The sequence below is a fragment of the Dermacentor silvarum genome, chromosome 1, assembly GCF_013339745.2.
Source record: "Dermacentor silvarum isolate Dsil-2018 chromosome 1, BIME_Dsil_1.4, whole genome shotgun sequence".
NCBI lineage: Eukaryota > Metazoa > Arthropoda > Arachnida > Ixodida > Ixodidae > Dermacentor > Dermacentor silvarum.
Window position 1 is genome coordinate 121,530,671 of NC_051154.1, and position 17,258 is coordinate 121,547,928.

Here is a 17,258-nt window from a genome sequence, read left to right on the forward strand (position 1 = left end):
TAGTTTCGGAAAACAGGCCCGGAGGCTTGAGCAATCGGGGTGCGTAATTCATTTTCCAGGGCAGCTGGGCCCTCGCACTGCGGCGCCGCTGCACGGGAGAACGTGAACCACGGCGGCGCCTCGAATCTGTTTGAGCCCCGGTGCCGCGGTGGAAGCCGTGGTGCCGGGCGCCGACGCGAAGCGGTGGTCGTTGGGGTGTTGCTACGCTGCGCTCCGCAACACCCCGACACCCCAATAGCCGAAGGACGGGAAAAGGCCAGACTTGTAGGCACAACTGTGACTGCTGTTAAGGGATCGATGCTGTTCCTAAATAAACGCATCACTGTTTTGATGATCCAAATATAATCTCACGATCAGGGAGGGAGCAGTCTACCTGACTGGAGCAGTATTTATTTGGGGTGTTGCTACGCTGCGCTCCGCAACACCCCAACGACCGCCGCTTCGCGTCGGCGCGCCGCCGTGGTTCACGTTCTCCCGTGCAGCGGCGCCACAGTCCGAGGGCCCAGCTGCCCTGAAAAATTAATTGCGCAATCGGGGTACCTGGGCAGTCTACTGACGTCAGTAGCGGGAAGCTTGCAAAAGCAAGAGAGAACTAGCAACCCTGATTCTGCCACTCCCAGAAAGAGAGTCACCGCCATCCCTTACATTCACATTCTCCCATAATCTCAAGAAAGTTGGTCGGCGTGCTGGCGTCGATGTGTTCTCGGCACCAGATAAGCTGTCACGCTTATGCAGGCAGGTTAACTGCAATCCAAAGAAAAAAAATAGCTGCAGAACCAACCATAATAACAGCTTTGTCGCGTGCGCAGTAGGTGTTTACAACATTCCTCTTTCCTGCGGCCGCGAATACATTGGTCAAACGGGACGCTGTCTCAATGAACGATTAAAGGAGCACAATAATCATGTTTTAACTACGTTTCTGGTCATCTCGGCATCCATTGCCGAGACCATCATTGCAAACCCTTATTCAATAGCACACAAATTATCAGTCGCCACAAAAGCAAACAAACTAGAGAAATTATTGAAGCGCTTGAAATTCACAAGTCTGGAGAGCTCTGTGCAAGTGCCCCTTCATTATCACTGTGCGATAAAGAAGTGCAATATCACATGATTTGCATATCGTGTGTTGGAAGCAGGGTCCCGAACACGTGCTGCCCATCTGTACTTAATTGTGCCCTATAGCGTGGTATATAAGCCTTGGTTATGTGCGGAATAAAAATTGTAAGTTAAAGTGCTCTTTCCTGTCACTTCTCTCGCTTCCCATGTAGATCGTCGCGCTGCTAACCCAAGAAGACTGTACACGCCATGCATAAGAGTAGACTCAACTTAGTTGAGTACTGACATGACAATTTAGACTCATTATTTGGCGTTAAATGAATGCCCTAGACCTCTGTAGTCTAGAAATATATACTGGCAAGCCTCAGAACGCCCTAAATAATGTAATAGAATAGCTTTTATACAGCCAGCTTTGCTTTTGTTTCGAAGGAGCTGACTGTCGTGACGTCATGGCGCAGAAAGTGGTCATGTGGGAGCAGGACATAGTGACGTTTTGACTATCGCTCCGGTCAGGAGTTCCCTTGGTCGTCTACTGTGCTGCTAAATCGTGCCTCACAACGAGACCTATAGCAGAACTTTCGTGAATTCGACCTTAAAATGTGCTACGAAATACACTGGCCTGTGTCTCCAGTAGTTCGGGACGATCTTAACTGGAACGCCGAAACACTTTATTTTAACAGATTTGAGGAACGGATATCTCGAAAGTGGTGCTAGTCTAGAATTTCTGCTAAGCAGACATGACTTCACTACTTGACATGCAACAACTAGCCCGACAAGTACTACTAGACCACTACTCATCTGCTTCAATTTCACCATTACAACATGAGCCCTAAACTTGATAATTAGAAGTTAATCAGCATATTTTAGTTAGCAAAATTGTCGCACAAATTTTTCTTGCTGCTAATCTCCACCTAGCCTATCTTCGAAAACGGCATGACTGCTTTTTAAAAAGTGTCCCCTATAAAAAGAAACATCTGTGTGTTCATCTTGCGGACGTATTTTTAAAATAAAGACTATGAGCGTAGCCAACGTCGCGTTTTTGCAGGAGTTCGTAGGCGAAGCGGGCATACTTTGCCGCTAACGACGCGAGTTTCAGAACATAAAGTAACGAAAACTTGACTTTAGTAGGTCCTTTTAGGCAGTTTAATGGTAAACTTGGAGGCAGTCAGATTTTAATGGACCCCCCTTTTTAATCGTTACTATCGCACCTAATTCGAGATATTCATCATATTTCAACGCTCAACCCAGGCAATGTCGACAACCGAGTGCTCCAGTAGCGCAGAAAAGGCAGCCCCGCTGCTACATACGAAAACGCCACGTGACGAAGTGCGTGACGAAGTTTAAATTAAGTTTTGTCCTTTCTGTGCTAATGATTCCTGTGGGGATCATGTTTAGCAGGAAATAACCGACATCAAGAATAACAAAGGCCAATATTATAGCAATGCTAATACAGTTTGTCGAGTTTGTACCGCATGTAGATAAATATGGACTCTCCCTGAAATTTTAGAAACGTTCTTGTGTCGCATCACGCCGAGGTTCGGCTTCTCTACCGATTCTTTGGAACTAATTGGCTAATGCATGTCACCTGATTTGGGTGCAGAAAAATGGTCTGCAAATAATTGGAGTTCATACTTTGCATCATTATGATTGAAGTATACATGCTGCTCACAACACCTCGAGCAGCACGAGAAAAAAAAACCTTCGATTCATTCTCAAGAACTTCAGTGAAAGTTTAATTTTCGGCCTATCTTGTCTTTCAAATGCGCGTAACGAAATTTTCACTTCACTGGAAACATTAAAAGTGGAAAAGATTGAAGCCTCTGCTGCGTGGAATCGAACCTATAATCTGATGCTCACAGGCAAAACGTCATAGCCACTAAGCTACCGGGGCGGGTAACAGGGGTTTTCCTTCGATTTTAATGCGAAGCATTCTTCCAGCAGTCCAGCTACTCCTTGGCAGGCGAGCCTCTCGCGGTTTCCGTGGGCCGATCCCGGGGATAGTGCAGTCTAAAATGTGCTACAGGGTTTTTGCTTGCTTTCAATCTAAAATGTTGTCATTACAAACATGCTTTCTTGTTATAAATATAAACACTACAGCATACAATCTATTCACAAGCTTTCCCTACAGAAGTTACATTAATCGAACAACCGTTCTATGCCAATCATGAATGCTTCGCATTACGTATATATATAGACGCCAACTACAGTTGAATCGGCCAATTTTTTTTATCTGTCGCTCCCAGTGGCGACTTATAGCGTCGTTCTCCGAAGCATTGCTCTCGATGGGAGTATCGACCTTTCTGATCCTAGGATACTAATCGGCACGCTTTGTAGGTTTCCTAGAAACTAAAGGTTTACGAAGTCGAGTCCAATGTCTGGGACAGTGCGATTCCGCGCGCTTTTTCGCAAGTAATTAGGAATTCAGCTTTCATGCCGAAGACAAGTACTCAGTCTTTCCATGGCACGTTACTGGCCCTACGCTGTACACGCATTGGCAGTCCTGAAAGGCGAAATAGGATCAGCGTTAAGTAAATAAGACAACAAAATCGCAGTGAATGATTTGTTTCTCCTGTGAACTTTTTGGCCTGGTCGCACCAGGGGCGTAGCCAGGGCGGGGGGGCTGATGAAGCTTCAGCCCCCCCCCCCCCCCCCCGAAATTTTTTCGTGCTGGCATGCACCGCCGACCAAAACAACCACCGGCTCCGGTAATCATTCTAGATTTTGTCTACAATGTCTTTTTCACGCTCGAAAAGACATTTCGGCATGAACATTGCGAACTAGGGCTGGATTTCGTGGCAACGCCTTTGCACCTGGAGTCACATAATGCAAGGAGTCCCATCCGAGCACAAACTTTCAAGGGCTTTTCGATAGCGACCGGGCGCGTTGCGGCATCTCGCAGCGGTCGCGGATCTACGGGGCGTATGGATTTCAATTCCGAAACTTTATGGATGTAAAGTTCTCATCTTTTGACGCGAATGGTGCACCGACATTTCCAAAGGCGTGCTTTAGATTTTCAATTCTGGAACTTTATGGGTTTAAAGTTCTTATAAACTTGGGCCAACATGCGCGCACTGGAGCCCTCGTGTCCAAGCCATTCCAGAAATGGAAGCACGCGCTCGCAATCTTCCACACAGACGAAAATACTCAATATCACCGTGACTGTCAGCTGATAATTTTCTCCAAACATTTTCAGGAAGCGCGCCCTATGTTATCGATCAGCTGGACCAGGGCAGGGAAAGTAAAATAAGAGAAAACAGAAGAAACTTAACGGCCTATTATTGAGGCAGTTCTTTTTTGCAGGCGACAAGGTCTGGCTCTCCCCATAAGGACAGTGATCCTATGGATTCAAGCAAAGCCCCCGCTGAAGATACTGGCATTTTCAGAGCGCTTCTTCGCATGCGAGCTGATTATGGAGATAAATATCTGAAGAACCATTTGGAAAGTTGCCCCAGTAATGCCTCGTATTTAAGGCCAGATGTACAAAACCAAATTATAGAAATTTGTGGTGAAGTTATCAAAGAAAGCCTAGATGCAAAAGTAAACGCTGCAGGCTGCTTCTCCATAATTGCTGACGAAACGACGGATATTACTGTAATCGAACAGCTTATTGTTTGTGCAAGGTGCCTAAACAAGGATGCCAACGACATCGAAGGAGTGTTTTTAGCACCGTAATAGATGCCCTCTCTCATTCCGACTGCAGGTTCTATGTAATTGTGTACAAACTGCTGCAGATTCTAGTCACCCTTCCACTGACCACTGCCAGCGCAGGGAGAAGATTTTTTAACATGATTACTAAAAAACTACTTGCGCTCTACAATGTCTGAGGAACGCATGGTTAGGCTGGCGCTTCTATACGCCCACAGAGACGCCAGCATCAACGTGTCTGAAGTCATTAACCACTTCGCTCAACTTCCCCGCCAAGTGAAGTTTGTCCTTTAGATAGCGCAGCAGCAAAAATCAATGCATGCAGCTCTGTTCCTTCAGGTCCATAAACTCGTAATTAGGAAAACGTATGACTGCATTCATTAGCTTTTAAAACCACAGAAATTTTCGCCGTTTATTTTAACAGTTAGCATCAAGATCAAAATTATCATGTGAATACGAAAATTACGAGGACATCAATAACCAATCTTCACCGACCTTGCTCATTGAAAGCCCGGCCCACGCGGCGTTTCCCAACAAACACACTCGGATATTGGGTAGTTTAACTTGCCGCATCATCGGTGGCTTTCGTGTGGCCTTTTCTTTCCTATTTAGCTACCTGCTTTTACTTCTTTTTTGAACCGAAGCAATACCCTTCTTTAATTTTGGGTACAGAATATTTGTTGCTGCTCTGCAGGCAGTTGAATTACACATTTTCGTACTGATTTCTGCATTATTCCTCTATTATTCTACCCATATGGTGCTGTCGCGACCGCTGCATGTCCCAAGTAAGTACCACGATTTCTGCAATCAGTTTTGTTCTTGCCTGGATCGTCTGTCTTTCTATGCGTAAAGTTTACTATCTGTGACTGCGCAACATGTTTGTCTTGTTTGACGCATTATATACAGTGACGTCTGCTTAAATACGTTGATTTATTGGCGACTTATACGTATATTTAAATATCTTATTGCGAGGTTTTCTGTATACAAGCAGTGAACTTTGTTTCCAGCGACAATTTTTTGCCCTCTATCAAGTTGTATGTTCGCATTTGTATATTCTATTCTATCTTCGCATTTCTAATGTATATTTTTCAGAACAGCTGCTTCTTATATGTACTCACAGTTGCGACTATAATCTCGGTGTAATTACAATACACGACCGGTAACAGCTGCTCCAGCGCAATCTATTGCAATGAAGGACAGCGTCATTGAGGTTTTTGCCTAGCCGTTGCATATGTACAAAAATGTAAACAAGGTTCTTGAATGACAAAGATTCATCAAAATATTTGTCCTCAACTTGTTCATTTCATGGCCTTTACGTTTTTCATGTCAGCTGCATGCACGGCTTTGCTGGTTTCGAACTGATATAGTTCTAAACTTCGTGTGAAACGCGGAAACATTGATACCAATTATTTCTGCCAGACTTTTTTGGACATACGAATATATTATTTTACGAAAAAATACACATTTTACTTGACAGTAATGCGTTTGCAGCATCTAATATACAATGGCATTGGCAATGGCAATGTAGTTATTATTCATGTATTTGATCCATCGACAAATTCTATAAGGAGGAGGCCTTGCTGGAACGTGAGCCCCCCCGAACAAAATTTCTGGCTACGCCACTGGGTCGCACTCTTTATTTCTCAAGCACCATTCACATCCGAAACAAATAAAAATGAACAAAAGTTGAATCCTTGTCGAGTATTCACATTAAAACCATTGCATAAATGACTACGCGTTCGAAATAAGGGAAATGAGTAGACGGAATCGAACCCTGCACTTCTGTTCATGTATAGTTGAAAAACCTACACATCTAGCCCAGATCTTTTCTGTCATTTGTGAGAACATTTTTAGCCAAGATTCATTGAACACTTGTCACCAGTGTTTAGCGAGTGTTTTAATACTGATTTTAGTGGCGTTGCGGAAAAAGTGGCAGACGGGACACATGGTATGTATAGCACACTTGAATCTATAGCGCACTTCAATTGTTCGCAAAGGCAGAACGGAAACGGTGTCAATAAATCTGAGACGCTGCGTACGCGACGTAAGCTTCAAATGAGCACATAACACTGAATATGGCGCGCGCACTCTTCCATGTGGGCGAAAAAAAAAAAAGAATTGCGAAGCCACGGATGCTTTGAAAGGAATGGTGACCGAAAGCCTGGAACCGCGACACGTTGTTTCGCCTGGTGCAATCTGGAGCCAGCCGACAGCATGTTCAAGCTTGCAAACTGACATGGCTGGTCAAAGTTTAAATACAGCACTGAGAGCACCGAGGTACGAGCCCGGTAGGCGCGGTTCTAAACACTTCATGGTCACTGCCTCTTGCTTGCGCGACACGCAGCGATCGAAACCCGCGAGCACATACATTCTTTAAGAGCTGATTTTATTTGCGGGAAGCTGCTATACTTTGACGTCGTTTTATAGGGGATGCACAAGGGGTTCCGACGACACAAGAGTTAAAAAAGAGAAAAACGCCGCCACAGAAGAGTACGCGGGAGTATTGTTTTAAAATTGAGGCGGCCGCTGAGTGTGCACCGCGAACCATAGGGACGAGCAGCGCGCGCTACGAGGCACGCAGGCACGACAGTTCAAGTCTGTAGGGGCACACTTGCTCCGGAGCGTAGGCCGCCGAACGTGTTTTCGCCGCTGTAGGCGAGGTAGAGGAAGCCGTCTTCGTCGTGGTACGTGGCGTATAGGTCTCCCATGCTGAGGCTGCGAGCAACGAGAACTGCACTCAACGACGAGCACACTTTGCCGGAAACACTTGCGGACAGACTCTGCAGAATCAGATTAGGCCTACAGACTATGCGCTAAGTAGGGGGTGGAGGCAGTGCGGCGTGAGTCAGAATTGTTGCACTGTCCGGCTATAGTGGATGTATACGCTACAAATGCAAATCGTGCGTTGACATAGGAGAGAAAGGACCTATATTTCGTGCAATGTTCTTTCTCGAAGTAGCTTGCAAAATGTCATTTGTAGACTCAGGTTTTGCTCCTATTCCTGTGGCCATGCGCGCCAATATAGCACGCGCGTTTATGCTGTTTGAAGCACGCCCATATGCGTACAAACCTCGCGGGTTCAAGCGGTAATCCGCGCGTAGGAAATCTTGCGAGTTACGAGCTTGCGTGGGAATGCGGAACGTAATCCTCCGGATAATACTCACAGGCTAGCAGTGCGCTTCGAACAAGTGGTCACGAACTGTATACATAGTAGTTAAAAAACTTTTTGTGCGCAAAACAAACAAGAACGAAGGAGCAACACAAGGACGAGCGCTCGTCCTTGTCCTCATTTGTTGCTGTTTTTATTTTTATTTTTTAATGAATATGTTCCAACTAGGCCGACTCGCAGTTACGCTTCAGTTCATAATAGTTGCTCATGTCGGTTTCAGGACGGCCACCGATTAAGCGCAGATTCCAGATTGAGTATGTAAGTTGCTTTAAATTCATCTTATAACCTTCAGAATTGCTTCACCTGAAAGTTAGATTTTCATATAAGCTTGCTCAGTACTCATTTGTGTTTTTGAGAAGCCATTTGCGATGTGTAAAGAACTGGCGAGAGCTATGCTTCTCGTTAGACGAAGGCCGTCTAAAGAGATGAACTAGAACGAATTAATGCGTGTGCAAAATTAATCTACAGAATTAATTTCAACCCTTGAATTGTTTTAGAATAGCTCCTATTGTTACGATTCCGGCCAGGTGCAGTGGCTACACTCCTGCACAGCAAATCAGCCGGCGCGTGTACAGTTTTGTCCTTACAGTTGCTGTAGCTATAAGTGATAACGCTGTACTAAATGTTTCTAACCTCACTGCCAGTACTTATAACCACACACGCAGAGAATGATGTACAAAAGCTTTATTTGAAGCCGAACATCACATCTGATGGAGGCCCCGCATCCGCCCGGAGTCGATATTATGCAACTTATAGCTGTTCACAGTGAAGCACACAGATGAATGAACTTGCATTTAACACGTGTGTAGCAACTCGTTCGCTGCGACCATGTAAATAACATACTTATGGCCTATCGACAGCTTCATCGCTGTCACTTGCGGTCACGCCGCTGTGAAACCGCGCTCTGCTGCCAAGCAACACCGCGGACCGTCCGCAACCGAAGCTTGAGACGAAAGAATAAGCTGCTCACCTGGATTGGGGCATAAGCCGGCCAACGAAGACGAAGAGTGCCTTCTCCGGCGAGAGATGGATGCGCTTGCGCACGATCCACATAAACTGCGCCACCGTGATGTCATTGGGCACCAGGAACTTCTGCTTGTCGATGGAAGGAACGTGCGAGTTGGGCGCCCGCTCGACGATCACCTGAGCGAGAGAGGAGGAGGATCGGCCCGCTTTCGCGCACAGGTCGTAGCCGTGGACTTGGCCGATTCGCGATCCATATGCGGGTTGTTTACAGCCGCAAAATCTACCAAACTGTACAGTATTACCAAATCACGAGACAATAGATCTGCCCCAAAGACTTGCGCAATACCACAAGTTCGCGATACCATATGATATTGCCAAACCCACAAGCCCTTGGGCTGACAACTGTTTGGAAAGCCGGGGCGCTGATGGTACCCCTTCTCCATGAGACAAGGCCAAGTTTAGCTTCGCTTTTGGCGCACCACAAAAGAAAAAAGCCCCGAAGTAGCAACTTGGTGTCCTGCATATAAGGCTATATTAAAAAAAAAAAAGAAATTAGAAGGCAGCTTATGTCTGGCATCCTCCTGGCTTCGTGAAGAAAATTCCTGCAGAAACCGTCGAATATTATACGATTATTTAAGTAAGCAAACAGCCAGGTCTGTCATAGATGGGCGTTCACCACACTCATTCGCTGTAGACGATGTCTTTTTTCGGTACCCTTTGCAGCGTATCGTAGGCAAAACGGCGCATCTGGACAAGAGACGCGCAGCTGACTACGGCGAAAAATGCGACTCGCAACCATCAAGTATAAACCGCATTCACGCGATCTTGCGCGCGACCGCGACAAGCGGCGCGATGGAGATGGCTGTCGCGGTCGCTCGTCGCCTACAAGTCGCACCGCATGCGAGCGACGACTTTGAGCGACGTCTCCCCGGTGTTGCCGGTATGAGGGCAGCAAATACTCGCCGAAACTGGCGTGACGCTTGCTTTATTAATTTAAGTTGATGTGTTTTAGAGTAAAGAGCAGCATAAATATTTCTAAAGGTCTTGCACTACGTTATTATCCTTGCACGTATCAAAATCTAGTCGTTTGCTCATTCCGTGCGACAATCGGTAGTACTTGACTGATGTATATCCAGTTCCGGCTTCACGCTATTGGCTAGTCGCTTATAGCACTTCCGGGCGACGAGCGACGAATTCTAGATTTCTAGAACCGAGCGATTGAGCGAAAAGACCAAGCGATCTGTTCGCGCGACGGCCCGTTTCGTCGCTCGAAGCCGTCGCTCGTCGCCGTCGCGCACAAAATCGCGTGAATGCGGTTTGGGCTTCAACCCAGCTGGCGGAGAAACGCGACACAGCGACAGCACCATCTAAACCTGAAAAAAAAAAAAAATCAGCTGGCAGGATACTGCTTAACCGTGCTCGGTTCCTGCCAAAACGAAGCTTACCCTCAGCTAAAGACATTCAGCTGGCCGTTTCGCAGTGATATACAAGTATAAATGGACGTGGTAACTGGGTGACTACATATAGACTAGCGAAAACTATAGTATACATATCACAATTATATACTTTACGGGACAAATTTTGTGCCCCAGATGGATAACCAGGCACTCACCAAAGGTCCAGAAATTTCAGAACTTCCTTACGCTAGAAACATGCTGAGCGCTGCAGTTTAAACAAAGAAATGACCAGCCGCCGTGCGACGTATTCACAAAAAGCTTGCCAAATCATTGGGATGTTCCGAGACAAGAAAAAAAAAAAAAAAAAAAAAAAAAAACGGGGACGTAGAGTTTTCTCGCTTTAGACATATGCAGACGACGCGATCAGCCTTCCGAAACGCTTTCGAAACGAAGTTCTGGGCAAGCCCGTGCATGATTGCGATTTCAAGCACGCGATTAGCTGAAGAGAAGTTCGGATGATAGAGCCACCAAGTCGACGAAGATGCCGCACGATGAGAGGCATGTCCGTATTTTCCCCCCGGCAATAATAACGTTCGGGCCTAAAAGCGCGGGACGTCACTAAAGGTCAGCTTACACATTTTCCGTTGTACTCTTTCTGTTGTTGATGTTGTAGTCTTCATGCCTCTACACAGAGAAGTCGCAATACGTCGCACTTTAAGTCACGCCAACAACGGTATACGTACGAATTCCGAACAGCTGGAATGGGAACATTTGCTTAAATGAAGTTCGCTGCCCAAGACGTTGCACAAGCGTAAACCGTTCATTTCAGATGTTTCTGGGTCTGGCCACAGCTGAATCCGAGCAGTTGAACATGCCAAGAACAAGCAGACTACTCTTCCGCACCCTCTATGTCTATTGCGAAACGCCAGCAGTGCCACACTGACCCTATAATACACGGCACTTGCGTGCCGCAGCTCAGTAGCAGCAGTGGTCATGCGCTTTCTCAAATGCGCTGTGTTCAGAGCCGCAAGGAACTATGTTTAATTGAGGCGGTACTTACAGGAATACGTTGCGGGTACTTCTGGAGGATAGCGTCCGCCTCTTGCTTCCTCTGCTCTAAAAAAGGTGAAAAATAAGAGCAGAGATTGTGTCAGTATCACTATTACAAGATGCATGAACGGGATAACCACGAGCAAGGTTAGTGGATAGCGACACGAAGCAGTTACGCAGCGCACTTTTGACTAAAAATGGATAAAATTGTTGAAGAAGCAGTCCGATTTCATCCCTTAGTATGCCGAAAGTTGGTTTTTCGCCTCTAGTTAACCTCCCTTTGCTTTCATTCTCTCTCTCGTTTTTCGGAGGCTTATTTTTTAGACATCCCTTTTAACCGAAATGGCGGCTCTTGCCTGGCTACCCATATTTTGTTGGAGCTTTAAAAGTAAGACACATCATAGCCTTTAAAGGAAGGCACGAAACAGCGAGGAACAAAGCCAGCGCGGCACGTATAGTTGTTGCTGTGCATGCTTGCCTGAAGGGCTCTTGACCTCCACGCATATGCGAATGGGCCGCGCCCGCTATCGGAGCAGTGACGACTGCAGGAGTCGACACAAGGGCGAGGCCACGAACTATCGCCGGGATGCGTAACTGTTGCCGTTCAACGTCCGCTCACGTTGTGCGGCCTACTCCTTTAACTAACGAGCGCACCGGGGTAAGAACGGCACGCAACGATCACTGAGAAAATAATTACCTAAGAAGAAGTGGTCCGTTTCCAGCTGACGAGAAGCTCCCACCGTACGCTCGACGTCGCGTTCCAATATACTACTAGCGCGCTGCATAGTACGCTTTATCGGCCTTATCGGTATTCTCAATATCAAGAGGACGGCACGCGTATCCACGCTCTGAGCAGCTGCATACGTTGCTCAGCTACATCGGCGCGAATATGTGCGAACGTATACTATCGACGGCGCCGTAGCAGATACCAGAGTTTAGCCTAACAGGCCTCGATATGATCACGACGTTTTGCAAAGCTGATTATATTGAAGCACACTCGATGGGCACGTTTAATATAGAGATACCTGTTTCGGCATGCGCACTACATATTACGCGGCGTACTGCAGGTTTATATTCCTGTGCGCGCGTATGTGCGTACACACGGTACGTAGTTGAAATGGCTGCGTTGTAAACTCCGTGTGAAGAAATGCGCAAGAATTCCGATTGCTGCGCTATCAAAAAGCATAACAAGAAATTTCCAGATGGACGGCCGGCCTTTTTTCGTAGCAGCGGCGTGTATACCGCTGTTCCGAATGACTATAGATCGAAGGTCGAAAGAAGGCCCAAAGGCATAGAAGCTTTCAACCGAATCACATTTTCCTCTCCTTTACCGTCTTATTTCAGTTTCAGCCAGTCGGTGTTTACGGACTATAACCTTTCTTTCTCTTTCTTTCCCTCCGTTCAAATACGTCAACTTGACGCTGAGCTAAGCGACTTACGTAGATTATGTTGAAAAAAAAAAAAAAAAAAAAAAAAAACTCAAGTTTCACACTTGTCTACGGTGTGGTTTGTGCGATGAGAAATCACCCGTTTCCGCAACACACATACGTGAGCTGCACAAACGAGGCCTAAGTGACGCCTTTGAGTGCAAAAGCTCTCCAAACGAGTCAAAGAAAGCCCAGTGAGCGTCGTCATCATTTTGTAGAAAACGCTACGAAGACACGGATTCGGAGGTGCGACATCGCTGACATGTAGCCATACTGTGCAGCAGTTTCTAAATTTGGTTGATTCGTGCTACACAGCGACGTTGGTGATGTCGCAGAGCAAGAGCTACACAAGGGAGAAGAAAAAAAAAAAAATCCGTTCCGTGCACAGCCAGAAGGCACGGAAGAATGAAGCAAATTTGCACTTGAATTTTCGTCCTCTGCATGCTCTTGCTCTGTATACGTTTTCTGCACGTGTTATCACACTACTTTCACTTCGAGAATAGCTCCGTTCACGAACTGCTGCAGCGATAGTATTACCCTTGGCAGTTATGTTTCGTTAAAACACTTTCGGTGTCAGTATAAACCACTACTTGAGCCCGAATTAACGGTTTTGTAGGCTAAGAGGATGTATCAGTAACCGTAATGCGCCATTTAAATGTAGTGACCTGAAAGACTGGGAATTCAAAGAGTTCCCCCTCGATCATCCACGTACAGCCGTGAAGACAGCGCGTAGGAAAAACATTAGTCATAGCGCAAGAAGTTTTGCAGTATCACCACCTTTTCTTTTAAGCGCCAAATTTTCCTGGCAAGCTGCTGGTGTATGTGTGTCGTGTTCCGACAATATGCAAACCCTTCAAGACACTCGCCAAATGCGCACGAGGTTGAGCTGCGCTTAGTCTTCCAGGCAACCTCGGTGCAACGAACTCTGAGCTGCCGATGACATGCATTGCAAACGTGTGATGACATATCAGCCATATTAATCGTCGGTCGAGACACGGGATAAAATATGCAAGGTTGAAAAAAAACAGATTGGTGGTATTTTGTAATGTTCTCCGTTGAACAACTCCAATATCTTGGTTTGTAGGTCACGGCGCAATAATCGAATCGGTCAGTAACCTTGACAGCAACCTTCCGCTGCTCACCTCGGGAAAGACAGCGCTAGCAGTATCTGAATGAGCAGTTTCACGAACTAAAGCAACGGCTGGGCTGCGAGGAGCACAGTAGAGCGAAGCACTTCACTTAAAGCGCACGGGCACGTAGCGTGCCCTTCAAGTGACCGCGCATAAGCCATTTCCACATTTTTCTCCCGCGCGCGAGTGCTGCCGGCCAGTCACTGTTAAACCACCACGATGGGCATTGATTTCGAGGCTGCCGCGTCGAGCAGTCCGCGAAAAGAAAATCGAGTAGTCGCTATATATATATATATATATATATAGCCCTTACCGATGAATCACTTGCCTTGCAAAATTTTACTGTCAATGATGTCGTCATCGTCTCTGACCACGAATTCTCTTCTCCCTTGCCCTGTACAAACCTAGCACGCTAGCTGAGGCCGACCTCCCCGCCTTTCAGCAAACGCCGGAGGTTTTCCCGAAGACTGCCGAAAATTTCCTAAGGAGTGTGGAGTAGAGATAACCTCTTCTGCAACACGCCATTTACGCCTGCGGACAAAAGAAATTCGCTGTTCCTCAAGTGATGAACTACGTTAGTTCACCAATGAAAATGTTTGGAGGACACGTCCGCTGAATTGGATACATTCATGAGAAAACGTATCGATAAACTATAGGCACTTGTCATTATATGTCTGTTCCCGTAACGCGCGGCCAAGGCATTGGTAACCTATAGTAGTTTCTCGAAAACACTGTTCTGTGGCTCGTCACAATGCAACGTGAAACGCCAATGCATATTGCCGCAGAGTTTGAGAGCAGATGTGTAAAAAAATTCAAACTGCTCAGTTTATAACGCCCCGAAACTGCACAATGGGTAATGAGGGATTCCACCTGCACCGATATGTGGCCACCACGGCCGGATATTGAACCTGCAACCTCGTGAATGGATGGATAGATGCTATGAGCGTCCCCTTTGGAACGGGGTGGTGGGTTGCGCCACCAAGCTCTTATTATATTGCCTAATGTCCTACCTGTCATAATAATAATAAAAAAAAAGCCACGAAGAATGCTCATCACCAAACTTGAACCCCCATTGGGCACTAGTTTTGTACGCTTTCGTTGTTTCCCTACTTTTCTTCCACCAATATTCCAATCGCCTCTTGCTAATCTCTATTGCGAACATGTTTACTTTCCCCTCGCTCAACCCAAGGGCTTCAAGGAGGCCAGAGGTGCCGAAATCGACCGCTGGGCAGATATCTTCTGCAGCAGCACAGGCGTGCTGCAGCAGCAGAGCGCCATAACCACTGATCCACAGGGTGCAACGTGAACCCGAAAGTAAAAAGTCAGTGAATGTCACGTAATTAGTTATGCTATCAGTGATAAGGTACTTACTTATTCCTGCCGGCGGGAATAACATACCTCAGAAGAAATTTTCTCTAGAGCAGTGACGTTTGAAATTTTTGGCACTCTCTGCGGAGACAATCGGCATATTATAGCTTTCTTTTACGAACTGCTCTTTCGGCTTATATACGTCTGGTTTCTTGACAGAGTAGAGCGCAACACTTGGAGAAAGAAAAGCGCTAATCGATATGGGACCACGAGCTCGTTTGAAACAGGCCGTGTGTAGTACTGTGAAAATGACCAAGCGGATTATGTGAAGGAGCGAGAACGACACGGACAGAAGCAAACAAAGATATCTTCGTCCCTTGTCTCGCACGTACTCCCGCGAGATTATTTTTCATCTTTGGAGCGAAGCTGTTCCCTAGCGGTGTGTTCGAATGTAACCACGTCCGCTACGCTCCGGCGACAAATTCGTTAATGCTCGAGTTCGTATGCTTCTGTCAGAGCCCCCGAGCGCTGCGCTGCGTGCACAGTAAGGGTAATAACACAGCATATGCGCAGTTCAAGGCACCGGAAAATGAATACTATGAGGTTCCTATGTAGACTTCCGCTGCTTACAAACATTCTCCCTCGTGCCAAGCAGCAGAATATCGCGTTCGTTGCTTCGCAGTGGACCGTTCAAAGCTTTCTAGACAGGACGTGACTATGGGGCGTGGGCGGTTACTGGGCTTGGCAGCGCCTTCGCGCCGCACCACTTATCCAGGAATCGTCTGGATGACGCGACTAAAGGCCACATTTTTTTTAAAAGCCGCCGGTAGCATTAGACAGCTGGTATTAGATATGTGCTTGCAACAGACCACTTTACGGCCCGCCGCTCCAACACAAACAATTCATTTAGCCCCTTCTGGTAACGTTGTAGGAGGCGTGATCAAATAGGCGCTCTGAAGGGCTACGCCACGATGTAGTATACGAGAGGGTAGATTGCGCGTGCTATTCCGGAAGGACAGACGTAACCTGTTGCACTTTCCGAGCTGGATGAAAACGACGCAAAGCACGGCTCTCTCGCTCGAGGAAGAAAGCAGCTGCGGCTAAACACCGTGGCAACGCAGAATCCGAGCTGAGGCTATGTACTACAGAAAGCACGCCAGTGTTGTATCATGTTGCAGAGCTAAGGATGACATGAACCTCTAGTTCCATCGACAACCAGTATGCGTATCCGAAGAGCAGATCCGGTAGTGCGACAATTTGGCGCACGCCCAAAACAGCATGGGAATGCGAAATCCCGAGCCTGCGACGTTGCGAAGCGGCGCTGGCGAGCACTGCTTCGCACGTTCACGGTCGGCGCCCGGGGTGCGCGCTCTCACCTGGCGTGTACTGCTGCTTGAAGCGGAACCGTATGCCGTCCTCAGCTTTGGCTCCCGCCCGTCGCATTGCTGTGCGCTCAGTGAGCGGCTCGCGTCCACCGCCGTCGTGGGCACGCAGGGTTATCTGGCGGCGATCGCTTGTATTGTTCGTCTCCGCCGCGCCGACCGCTGATAGTGGCTTTGTTTCTCACCACCCCAGGACACAGATTGGAAACTTCTTACGCCGACCAGTGGCCGAATCGCAAAACGAACAAAACAAGCCAGCGGCAAACGGAACGAGCCACGCAGGAGCGCTCACTTCTTGCTATGGTTCTGGCTTGTCTGCCAGTATTGCGGCGCTTATTCTCTCCGTTGACATCGTCATCGGCACGAGCAACTCTGTCATATTTGAGTATTGCGGAAAGACGTCTCGTTATATTTCTTTTTAAATCTTTTAAATCACGAACGTCACGATGACTGACTACTGGAAACTTGAGAGCGTGTGCGCCAGAGCTACTTCACTGACCTCTTTGACTGGCGGTGTGCGCAGGTAAGAAAACAGGAGTGACGGCATGCGCAAATGCAACACTTTCTTGCGCTAGTAATTCAGAGTAAGTGCGCAATAAATTTTCGCCCGCATGAAGTTTTAGGGGAGATTTTATCTACGCGCAGACACGAAAACTTTGTCGCCTGTTTGGCAATGTGAAATGTTGCGTCATACTCAGTGTCCTCGCACTTGGTTTTATAAATCTGTG

General features: G+C 47.0%; 1 protein-coding gene across 2 annotated transcripts; it reads right to left on the reverse strand.

The window, feature by feature from the left end:
* Positions 1-6,326: 6,326 nt before the first annotated feature.
* Positions 6,327-16,968, reverse strand: LOC119435951 (gamma-aminobutyric acid receptor-associated protein-like 2). 2 transcript variants are annotated; one of them, XM_037702658.2, is made up of 4 exons: positions 16,525-16,968; positions 11,294-11,349; positions 8,841-9,013; positions 6,327-7,416 (listed from the first exon to the last, which is right to left on the reverse strand). In XM_037702658.2, the coding sequence occupies exons 1-4, from the start codon at positions 16,589-16,591 to the stop codon at positions 7,293-7,295; spliced, it is 420 nt and encodes a 139-aa protein (XP_037558586.1). In that variant the 5' UTR covers positions 16,592-16,968; the 3' UTR covers positions 6,327-7,292. The 2 variants fall into 2 exon arrangements, with proteins under 2 accessions (XP_037558586.1, XP_049528919.1); XM_049672962.1 differs by lacking the exon at positions 16,525-16,968 and adding an exon at positions 11,981-12,083.
* Positions 16,969-17,258: the final 290 nt, after the last annotated feature.